Genomic DNA, 12,718 nt, shown 5'->3' on the forward strand with positions numbered 1-12,718 from the left:
AAAAACACCAATTCATTCTAAAAATGCTTGCCTCGATGTATTGGTTTGTGACTCGAGGATTCCAAGGTTTACATTGGCTTGGGTCTCAAAAGTAATTGGAACAAAGCACAAAAAACATTTGATGTTTATATTTAATTTCAAAGCAAAAATCCTTATAAAAAACTAATTTAAACAAAGCCCGGAAAAAAAAATTTAAAGGTAACAAGTTTTTTTTTCAAAATAAATGGAAAATCCAATAAGAATTGAACAAAAAAAATAAAAATATTAAGGATGAAATTGAAAAAATAAATTAAAAAAAGAGAGAGAAAACTAAGCAAATCTAAGTAAATCTTATAAACTCATGCAGATCTTTTAAAGTCACAAACCATTAAATTTCAAACCTAGTCTCAACTAAAAATCTCAATATAAAATAAATTAAATATTAAATGGTAATTTTTAAAAAATTATTATTAAAAGCCTAGACATGTCATTTTATTGTAGAAAAAATACACAAAGAAAAAAAAACCCCTCTCCACAAGGCCAAAACTTTTGAGCTTTTAAAATATCATCGTTATATAACTATGCAAATAAAATTAAAAATACATAATACTCATGGACAACATGCCTATTTTCTTAGCTTTCAAGATAACGAAATAATCTCACTATATATAAAAAACATAAATTTATTATAATATCTCGATTAATTGACAAATGACATTATGATTCAAATAACTTTACCTCCACAACCAAGGCAATTATTCAACGAATTGAATGACAAAACAATCAATAAACTACTTGACAAATACAAAATGACATGATATATTTAATTTTTAGAAGGGTAAGTGCAAAACATAAGTATAGGAGAAAGAAAATGAGGAGAAAAAAAAAAATCACTGAAATGCAATTGTTGTTTCAGTGTGTACATATGCCTAACCACCATGAAGAAGATATTAAAACGCTTTCAACTCTATCATAAAAAATTATGTTTGGTCATCAAAGGACACCTCACGAGTTGTCTAAAGAGCGCAAGCATCTCCCACTTGCTCATACATGTGTTGCATGCATAAATTGCTTTTGATTTTTAAATAATATTTTATATTTATTAAAATATTAAATTTCTTCTCAGTCAATATAATTATAACTAAAAAGCCGAGATGAAACTACAAAAAAAACCCCTAAATATAAGTTCAAATAATTATGCTTTTAAAGTTAATCCAATCATTTTATTGTGCTTTAAAAGGTAAAAATAAAAGGAAAAAAAATCATATTTTTTAGTTAAATAAATATTATTTTTAAAAATAATTTAGTTATTTTATTATGTTTTTAAAATGTCAAAAAAGCAAGTTATCTTGATGAATTTAAAAATAACTAATAGACTTGCAAAAAACCTTACATTACCCCAACAGCCAAACCATTACTTTTTGTTAAGGATGACAAAATGATGATTACACTTTCACAATCCAAAACTATCTTTAAATTGAAACATTGATCTCCTTAGCTCTTTTTTTTTTAATGATAGGTTAATTTAATAGTAAAGAGGCTCATTTAACTTTCAGAAAAATTTAAATTTGGATATTTTAAAACTATAAAGAACAGAATGAGACATTTTGGAATCTACAAGGATTCGAATATAAACCTGAAAAAAATAAAAAAAATTCTATAATTAAGTTTTGTCCTCCTCCCATACTATAGGGTTACACTTCCTGGGCTTAACTCTGTCTCTGACTTGCTAGTCAAAATTTTCCACTTCATCTTGTCTATTTTCCTCGTAACACAACACTTCTAGGAACAGGGAACCAATCAAAGTAAAAACATCTCATACAGGAGGACATGTTTATTTTTATGTTTTAAAAATATTTTTAATATTTTTAATTTTAAATTAATATATTTTTAAATTATTTTAATGTATTGATATTAAAAATAATTTTTAAAAAATAAAAAAATTATTAATATATATTTTAGCACAAAAAATTATTTAAAAAATAATTATAACTGCATTACTAAACACTCATATAAAATACAAAATAATTATTCTTACAACAACTTAAATCTAGAAGTAGTATTGCAGTTAAAAATAATAATAATAATAATAATAATTTACCACCCTCTAAAATACAAAACACAATAATGTTGTTACATGGAAGACATTATTTATTTATTTATTTTTTTTTTTTTTTTTATTTACGTGGGGTGTTTGGGCCAGCTTACGCGCACCATGACTAATCCCCACAGTCCACTGAACATCCTGCAAGCCCGCAGGTAAGGCACCACGGCCCACTGGAAGACATTATTTATTATTAGCGATGATCGTGGTACTTTCGTTCTACTTCTATCCTCTCCTCGTAACCAGAAGTTCTCTTTCTCCTTTTCTCACTCCCCCTGTATCCATGGCCTGCAAAACCATTTCTTTCTTCTTCTTTTGCTTCCTTTTCATCTCCATTGATTCAATCTCTTCTCAACAATTATCAGACACAGAGATAGATTGCAGTAAGCGTTGGATCCACATCAGACGGTTACCATCAAGGTTCAATCTTGATCTCCTTACAAACTGTTCTGAATACCCACTTTTTGATAACTTCTGTCCTTACCTAGCAAACCATGGTTTAGGCCCCAAAACACACAATAAGTCTCAATCTTGGTACCGTTCAAACCCATTATTGTTGGAACTTATCTTCCATCGTAGGATGCTCGAATACCCATGTTTAACATCAGATCCCAATCAAGCCAATGCCATTTACTTACCTTACTATGCAGCGATTGATTCTTTGAGGTATCTATATGGTCCGGGTGTTAATAACAGCATGGAGCATGGGCTTGAATTGTATGATTATTTGCAAGACAATGAAGGTTGGATATGGTCAAGGAATCACGGGGCTGATCATTTCTTGGTCATGTCAAGGCCTGCTTTGGATTTCTCTCAATCTGTAGATGTTAATCCTCCTATTTGGGGCACTTCGTTTCTTGAATTGCCAGAGTTTTATAATTTTACTGTTTTGATTGTCGAAGGAAGGGCCTGGCCTTGGCAAGAACAGGCCGTGCCCTATTTGACATCGTTTCATCCCCCAAATTTAGGATTACTTGAGTCTTGGATTAAACGTGTCAAGGCTTCAAAGAGGACTACTCTGTTGCTGTTTGCAGGGTGGGGTGGTGTTGGTTCCTCACCGAATATCAGGAGGAGTATCGGGAATGAATGTGAAAACAGCAGCGACGTTCATGTTAATAATGGTGGAGGGCACGATTACTCCAAGATGAGGAAAGTATGTGATATAGTGGATTGCTCTAATGGGGTATGTGAGCATGACCCAATAAGGTATATGAGGCCAATGTTACAAGCAACATTTTGTTTGCAGCCTCCAGGGGATACACCAACTAGGAGGTCAACTTTTGATGGGATTATTGCAGGGTGTATACCAGTTTTCCTTGAAGAACTATCCGCAAAGTCACAATATGGATGGCATTTGCCAGAGGAGATGTATAGAGATTTCGCGGTTTTTATGCCGAAAGAGGATATTGTGTCTAAAGGGTTGAGGATTTTGGATGTGTTGAGAGGGATACCAAGAGATGAAGTCCTGAGGATGAGGGTGAGAGTTATAGAATTGATACCACGAGTTGTGTACAGGAAGCATGGTAGTTCATTGGATTTAAGAGCTAGAAAGGATGCATTTGACATAGCTGTTGAAGGTGCTTTGCAGAGGATCCATTCTAGGCTAAAAGCAAGGGACTTTGATCAATGACCAGAATTCTGTTATTTTCTGGCTGTTGTAATTATTATATCTACTTATTTTTGTTTTTTTCTTCTTCTAACCACCTTTATTGCATAGGTGGAGAGAAAATTAGATTAGTTTGTATTTGTAACATTTGTAAAACTACTCAATTTTGAAGGAAATCTATGGTACTTTTTTTTATTCTTCATGTTTTAGGCCATGGCGTGCAGAGATGATCATATCTGGGTGTTTAGCAGTCACTGGAAATTCAAGACAAATTGCCAAAAATAAGGCAACAAAAAGATGACAGACAAAACGGAGATAGATTTTGCAAACTACATATGGTACAGGATGGAAGAACTGGGGAACTGCACCTTATAGGGAATTTGGAACAAAAAGATGACAGACAAAACGGAGATGTTAGATTTTGCAAACTACATATGGTACAGGATGGAAGAACTGGGGAACTGCAGATTATACTCCTGTATGGTAATTGGTCAGAAGTTTAAGATTTCAATCCCATCTGATGATTGCAGAACCCCTAGTTAAACCAGCTCCAAATCCTGCAGTTGCATGGTATGGCATGGTGGTCACTTCTGACGGCTTCATCCAAAGCCAATGGAACGGAAGCAGCACTTGTGTTACCATAATTTGCCACAGTTGATATGATCCTTTCTGGCGGGACTTCTAAGCATGTTGCAACTGCATCAATGATCCTTTGATTTGCCTGCAGAAATTGATCTTTGTTACTTACAAGCACTCTATTATAAAATGTCTATCAGCATATGAGAATTTGCAAGAATTGCTTGTAAGAAGTCTCGTATAATCTGCATGCTGTTTCATTCACAAATTCTCTGTGTAAACCACCTTATTAGAATTATCACCACCTGCGTATTTTCAGCAGACTACAGTTGCTACCATTGGTGAACTTAGCTAAACCATTCCTATTGCAAAGTAAATATCATCTAACTATTAATCAATTAATGGACATCAAGATCTTTCCCAGTTGCTTTCAGCCCTTCCTAATGCCAAAAGGCGCAAATGGAAGTGAATCTAGGAATCATTTTGCCTTACCCTTTTATGATCATTCTACGCTAAAAATCTGAAGGTCCTGAACCATAAAATACATATTTGTCAAACCGAAAGGTCAAGAAAAATTAATTTTGATAAACTTCTAAAAAATTGGGTTTTTGAAAAATTAAAGTCTAAATTATTTAAATCACTTCTATATATATATTTTTAATCTAAAAGGTGATTAAAGAAAAAATTAGTCAAAAATTTGTTATATTACCTTTGAAAAGTTATTAGGGCCAATAAAATATCTCATATCTCATGCCTGGCGGATCAGTGGCCAGTCAATGCTTGACCCAGTAAGACCGGCCTTTTCAAGAGCACACTCTATGGACTGGGGCACACATCTTTTCCATTCATTTGAAGGCAGGAAATGATGGAATGACGTGTAGGAGGAAAGTCTGAAACTGAGCCGTTAGAACCCAATGCATGATCAACTTCATTATCTTTGATGGAGGCATTTAAATATCTGAACAAATGGAGGAAACATATTGCATCACATTCCAGGAGGCATGGGGCTTGTTTACTCAAGAAAATTAAGAAGCACATTACCTTAGACCTTCTCCATCGCTGTGCAGGTCAAAACTTAGAAGACCATCATCCTCACTGTCACAGGCCTGCAGGATGATAGAAATGTCAAAATAATTGCACATGAGAAGCATGATTATCGTAATTCTCAGTTTCAAGCAGCTATCTAATTAAAACGTTTTTCATCCTAGGTGCATTTTGAGTTGATACTTTATTAATGCCTTCAACCAAACAAAATCTGACATAAAAGAAGATATAAGGTTTTTTCTCTCCAGCTTAAGTGCCGTTGAAGCTTGGTAATTGTAGACATACATTTAGCTGGAGACAAGGATTGGAATTCAATATAAAAATGCTTATGGTTTGTCTGAGAATATTATGAATCTATCTTCCATAACCTGTTTGATTTAAGGGAAGATGGGATCAAGCTGTTAGTCCTTTAATACTAAGTATGATACGGAGACAGCTAGAACAAGAAATGTTTGGTTCGCTTCCTATAATTCTTTGAAACTAAAAAGTTGATGCAACCTAGAACTGTACCAACATGACGCAAGGTACTTTCAAGTATAAGTTGATATGACTAATTCTCAGTGTAAGTACGAATTAACATTCAAGTGAAAGGGCCTCATGGACATAAAACCCCCACCATCATTACCAAGAAAACTAGACTCCACAATAGTAAAAGACTCGTACTAAACTACTGTAATTACTCATCTAGAAGTACAGGCTATACAGTCATGACGGGAAAAATCCGTGTTTAACACTATTTGTGATGACATGATTGAATATCTGTAAGTAATGAAAGAAACATGATGGGAAAAACAATGAAGATCCAGCTGAAAGCACAATCTATTATCAACTTGGTTATTGAGCCAAGATGTTACATGTTTAATAAAGAGACATGATTGTGCAAAACTTTTAACACGGTAAATTAAAGGAGCCATGTCATGGTGTAGGTTGAAGTCATAAAGAAAGAAATTAAAATTTTAAATGTCACAAAAATTATCTCCCTAAATAGTGCAGAACGGAGGAAATGGTTTGTTGAGTGAGTCAGATTTATTTGAAAATAAACTAATAAGATGAAAGCAATCGTACAACCAATGCAGCATTCGCTATCGACAGAGGATCTGAGATTTTTTCTAGCTGGCTATCAAACAGATGCACTCTGCAAATCAGATATTAACAAGAAAAAGAATTGTCGGAGAGGAAACAAAACATCATTTGCATTCCGACTTCATAGTGTTCTTGGAACTCCTCAATCACCTTCACAAAGCCAACTTTATGAACATGAGCCGTTCTTTTAAGGGAAACTCTAATCTGTAACCTAGGCAGCTTTGATATCGAGGTCCCGTTACATTAGCCTCCTAAAAACCAGACAATTTGAACAAGATAATTGACACGCCAGGGAACTAATACACTTTGGGATAGCTGGTGAACTCAAATTAGTCATTGCTCACTCGCAGAACAGGATGCTATGTAAACCTCAATGTGTTGACTAAGCTAACTATTCACCATTTTGCTATATCTACATAGCAGTCACCAAGATATTGTTCAAGCATATCAGAGTTCCCTCATCATATACACAATACTTCAAGTTACTTTGCTATTTGATTCAGCTGAAAAAGAAAATGACATTAGAACGTCATTCACCACCTTGTAATCAGTAAACTCCATTACTAATTCATTTCTTCATGAACTCAATAGATAGTTTTTTAAGCTCTCTAACATTCCATAACCTGCTTAAACCAACATACCACTTCATAATCAATTTATTAAGATATCCTTGAAAAACTATCCTCTCAAAAATCACCTTGGAATTGATATCCAGCTAATGATTCAACAAACTTGCACACTGTAACCATATCTAAAATCAAGCTTACAAAACCAACAAAGTCCACCCCACTTATTCTTTCATTAAATTGAAAGTTCTATTACATGTGTTCATGCAACAACAATTCAGCTGCGACCTCTAAAATTTTTTCCACTTCATTCAACAAACAAGCATATATTCACCATCAAACAAATAACCAAAACCATTACTAATCAAAACCCACTTGCATTAAAGACTCATTTGCCAATTGAGACAAAAAAAACAACAACATGTGAGACCACAACCAAAATACTGGCCTGAGCAATCCAGATTGAGAAGGGGAAATCTTCTCTGAACCTTCAATGGTGCTGGAACGCACTACTCTCCTTGAGATTCCTTTGATGGACCAAAACCCAGATCCAATAATACCTGTTGAAGGCATAGTCTTCCCTCCGAGGCTTGGAGCTGAAGGACTACTGGACCCGGATGCTCTTGCCATTTCTTAAAAAAACAACAAAGAAAGAAAGATACGGCAAAGAAGACAAATAGAGAAGACAAGTGAATGTAAATAATTTAAATAAGTATAAAAAATGGTGTTGTTTTAGATGCGACGAAGAATTTTCTTAAAAAAACAACAAAGAAAGAAAGATACGGCAAGGAAAACAAATAGAGAAGACAAGTGTATCTAAATAATTTAAATAGGTATAAAAAATGGTGTTTTTTTTAGATACGACGAAGAATTTTTCTCTCTCTTTTTATACGACAAGCCTCCCTCGATATCATCAAAAACATTTCATCATTCATTATTCTTTAATAATTTTTTAAAAATAATTAGATTCAATAAAAATAAATTTTAAAATTATAATAAATTTTATTTTTATTTATATATTAACTCAAATTAATTCATATTAACTCCAAATTATAATAAATTTTATTTTTATTTATGTATTAACTCAAATTAATTCGTATTAACTCCTTCAATTCATAACCTTATAATTAGTTTCAAATTAATTTTTTAAATTATAATAATATTTTTTTTTATTTTTTTATTAATTTAAGTTAACCTTTTTTATTCATGAAATTTTTTTTATTTTTTTATTAATTTAAATTAACCTTTTTGATTCATAATTCAAGTCTTGTTTTGAGTTTAACTCCAAATTAAAATTTAAAATATAATAATAATTATTTTTATTTAATTTTAATCCTCTTAATACATGACCAAGGTCTTATTAATTTTTAAAAATATAATAATAACTATTTTTTATTTTTATATTGACTCGAATTAACGATTAACCCCATTTATAACTTAACTTTATCTCGTATTGATCCTTGAATTGAGTTTTTAAATTATAATAATAATTATTTTTATTTTTATGCTAACTCGAGTTAACCTGATAATTATTTTTATTTTTATACTAACTCGAGTTAACCTAATCTATAAACCATGTTTCAACCATTGATCTAGACTTTATTCTAAATTGAGTTTTAAAATAATAATACTAATAATAATTTTTATTTTTATTTTAAAATTAAATTTTTTTTATTTTACAAGAATATATTATAAATAAAAAATATTGTTTATAAAAACATGTTTTTTTTATACCTCTTATTTTAAAAATATAAAAATTTATTCTAAAATTATATTTATTTTTATCTATTTAACCAAACATATTTATATTCCTCCTATTCTTTTGGTCTCAGCTGTCCACGAGAATAACAGAACGCTAGCTTAGAGCGTGCTATAAGCAGGTGATAAATGAACTTCTAGGAAAATGAAGTGGATGTTTATCACTTCTGAAATTTATATTTTAAAATATGGAAATTAATTTGTCAGTAAAAAAAAAAAAAACAGACAAACAAACATGAGGCTTGGCTTAGTACCCCAGAAACTAACATCTTATGAATGTAATGTTTGGGAATGCCAGAAGCTTCAAGTGTAGACTAGAAGGCCTTAACATATTGTACCAAATCGATCTGATAACACACCAGCAATCCACAAATCGACCTGATAACACACCAGCAATCCACTTGCTCTGAAACTCAGACACTGGAGAAGGAACAGCACAGGACTAATCACAGACGAAGGGTTAGTTTCAATGATGCAGCCGAAAACAAAATGAAAACAATGGCAGATGACATCTTAGAGTTCAACCGTCCATGGTATACGAGCAAAGGATAGCCCTGGAGCCAAAGATGGGAGGAAAAACATGCTTGTAAAGTGGCCCCATACGATTGTCATCTACAGTCACAATCTGTGGCTTCATTCAATAACAAGAACAATTGCAAATTGTAAGAAACCAGTATTCATTCTTGCTTTGTCTTTTCAACTGGACAAAACTAAATAAAAAATACCCAGTGCAATGCAGAATAATGTGAGCAACGACAGCACTGCCAAATCGGAAAACCACGGTACCATCTCCACTGGCGCTTTCCACCTGAATAGTTTTTGGAAAAATATAAGCATTTTAGATCAAGCCATCTCCTAGCAACATGGTCAAACAGTTGCCGGCCCCCACAAAATCATTAACTCTATAATGATAGACAATTTCCATTCTTAACTTGGGATTAGAGCTTTTACCATAGAATGAAGCCACAGATTGTCATGCCTCAGCTGTTTTTCGTAGGTTTCATCAGCCACTGATCTGGATGCAAAGTGGACCTCTCTGGCTACCTCAGCAATCTCAATAGATAAATCAGCGGCACTCATGGAACTGCCTATCAAAACCACAACCTGCCAATGGAGGAAAATTATTTAACAAAAGAGTTCAGTTGAATAAAACAACAAATACAATCAGGGACTCCAAGTAATCGCGAGAATGCATAGAGACACATAGAAACCGCCATAAAACAACGAAAAATTGCATTGAAAGGTGAAAAGGAAGTAAATACAAGTGAACTCTTGCTTGTTTAATCTTGCATAACCTTTGCAAGCTCGATATGCTTTCCGACTTCAGAATCAAAGAAGCGTTACAAATATATGGATTGATCAAAGATGTCTTTTAAAAGAGGACTGGTTTCAAATCCGAAATCAAGCGATGGGTTTTAACCAATAAAGTGAGCACAGCCCACTGGAAAGAGAGGAAAGAGGAGGATGTTTACGTAACCGAGCGTTAGCTCGACAACAATTAATTGAAAGTATAAGAAAACCAATCAAAATTTGCAGTAATATTGCAATAGTGATTCTCTACAGTTATGATCAGATAAAGGATAGAGACTAGAAACTTCACGCATACTCGATTCCGGAAGGGCTCAGGAGTATGATAGTTGTGACTGCGTATTTGCTTTCCAGGCCACAAGTTCACGCCTGAAAAGGACGTGTAAGAAAAATAAAGTTACAATTGGAACAACGTCAACAAAAACCTTTAGACGAGGATGCAGCAATAACCCCATTTTAAACATTAAAACACCTTTTAATACGTCTAAAAACGTGAAATTAAACTTAATAAAAAAACATTTTCAGACCTAAGTCTACATTCCAACATGAATGAATGCTTAAACAACCTACATTAAACTTCTTTATCTAAGACAAACCTACGGATACCAAGATCATCCCTTTTTATATTTAGAATATGGTTGATTGAAACCTATTTTCTCTCCCTTTTTTTTCAATGATTTTTTCTCTTACTTCATAGCTCTCAAGAATTAAAACGTGAAAAATTAAAATTTGAGTACCAAAATATCAAAACTCAAAACTATATAGATTAAAGATAAAAAAAATTTAAAAAAACTTCAAGGATCAAATTGAACTTTTTCAAAAAAAATACGGTAATGATTCTAATGAAATGTTACCAAGTGACAATGAATAATTGGCAATAACTATGGTAGGCATCTGAATTTATTACTTAATAATAATTATACATCACAGACCACAGTATTTTTTTTTAATCAAATATTACAGGTCAGAGTCAAGAGAATATTATAGAACATAGAAAATAGAATCTGGGAAACTAAAACATTCATTGAAGAAGCAAGACAAAAGCAGAAGAAGAAGACTTGATACATTTATGATAACCCACCGACAGAAAAAAGAAATCTCAATCATTAAGGAACTTGTTGGGGTTTTTTTATTTATAATTGAATTGTCTTTCCGATATGGAGGGATTTTTATTGAACGAAAAGTTAAAATGCAACCTCAACTCTCAGTGTAGAAAAACAAAAGAGGCATCGACGAGGTTTGCTAATTATGTGGCTGGTTTAAAATTGTTTTTAGTTAAAAATATATCTAAATAATATTTTTTATTTTTAAAATTTTAATCTTGATATCATTTATTTTTTAAATACAAACATATAAAAAAATTAATTATTTAAAAAATAAAATTAAAAAATCCTAAAAATACACGGCTAGCCATGTTTCCGAACATGATCTTGATAATTGAAATTTTAATCTAAGTGACATTAGAAGAGTCAAGATTCTTAATTTTCATTGAATGCTTTATCATAGATCAATGAATCTGGAGGGATTAATTTAATCATAATGCGGTGAGAAGGTTAAAAACAGCCAGATCAAAGTCTGGCATCATCACAGTTCTTTTTACTATGGCGTTGTTAGAGGTAACATATTTGGTTACTTCTGACATAACCACATAACCACCGACCGATTGGAGCTCCGAAAACCAACCGGCATGTGATATTTTAATAATATAAATTATATTTTAAAATTTTATTTAATAATTTAAATTATTAAGTTAAAATAGTTTTTTATATAGTATTAAATTCAAATTTTATAATTCTTATTTATTTGATAAAAATTAAATATAAGATGATATAAATTTAAATTTAAAAAATATATTAAAAAATAATATAAATTATATTTTAAAATATTATTTAATAATTTAAATTATTAAAATAAATTGATTATTTCACGGTCACAGCGCCAAGTTCGGTGGCCCAGAACGTCTCTTTCTCCTGTAAGTAACTGTCTTTTTATGACAAGGATTGCGTTTGAAAGGTTAATATGCGCGCAAAAAATGAGAGAGAGAAAAAAAAAAAAAAAACAGAGAAAGGAGACAGGCCGGTCAATGCTACTAGGATTCTCTGTAACGAATTGAATAGTTTTACTTCACTGTTGCTTGAAATCTTTATTAAACCATTGGATAATAATTTTTATGATCGTGTATGTATAATTTAAAAGATAGAATATAAAAATATAGCAACAACTATTTTTAATTTTTTTTTTTAACACACCAAAAGGGGAAAAACACAGCATAAAGGCAACACTTGTTATTTTTTAAAAAATATTTTTTAAAAAACACACCAAAAAGGGAAAAACACAGCATAAAGGCAACACTCGATTGTACAATAATCAAAAGATCGAGACAATTCAGGCATTCCTGTAATCATGTACAACCTGTTAAAGTAACATTTGATCGAGTCGAGAACATGGATGGGACATATAGAGGGCCCTACACAATTGTTCTTAGGTTATACCCAGCACCCCGCGTCATTCATTAGAGTAGGGTTCATATCTGTCCATAATTGACAGTGCACAATGAATTTTCTGCTATCATCTGTTATGAGTTTGAAGATATTAAATTTCTACAAGGCCCATCAGCAGACTTGTTCGTCATTGGATTCCGCATTAATATCAAGATTCAATGTCTCACAATTATTTTTTAAAAAATCTCCTGTT

General features: G+C 32.0%; 2 protein-coding genes and 1 pseudogene across 2 annotated transcripts; 1 reads left to right on the plus strand and 2 right to left on the minus strand.

The window, feature by feature from the left end:
• The first annotated feature begins 2,266 nt into the window (after positions 1-2,266).
• LOC105132261 (xyloglucan galactosyltransferase KATAMARI1 homolog) lies at positions 2,267-3,883 on the plus strand. Its single transcript, XM_011035631.1, has one exon. The coding sequence runs from the start codon at positions 2,283-2,285 to the stop codon at positions 3,711-3,713; it is 1,431 nt and encodes a 476-aa protein (XP_011033933.1). The 5' UTR covers positions 2,267-2,282; the 3' UTR covers positions 3,714-3,883.
• Positions 3,854-9,047, minus strand: LOC105132260 (3-oxoacyl-[acyl-carrier-protein] synthase III, chloroplastic-like; annotated as a pseudogene).
• Positions 9,048-9,255: 208 nt separating this feature from the next.
• LOC105132305 (flavin-containing monooxygenase FMO GS-OX-like 4) lies at positions 9,256-10,412 on the minus strand (the record flags this gene model as incomplete). The annotated part of the gene is made up of 4 exons (XM_011035713.1): positions 9,256-9,347; positions 9,442-9,524; positions 9,668-9,820; positions 10,323-10,412. Coding segments are annotated over 4 exons (339 nt in total), but the record flags the coding sequence as incomplete, so codon positions are not given.
• Between the last annotated feature and the right edge of the window lie 2,306 nt (positions 10,413-12,718).

The sequence above is a fragment of the Populus euphratica genome, unplaced genomic scaffold (assembly GCF_000495115.2).
Source record: "Populus euphratica unplaced genomic scaffold, PopEup_1.0 scaffold39.1, whole genome shotgun sequence".
Lineage (NCBI taxonomy): Eukaryota > Viridiplantae > Streptophyta > Magnoliopsida > Malpighiales > Salicaceae > Populus > Populus euphratica.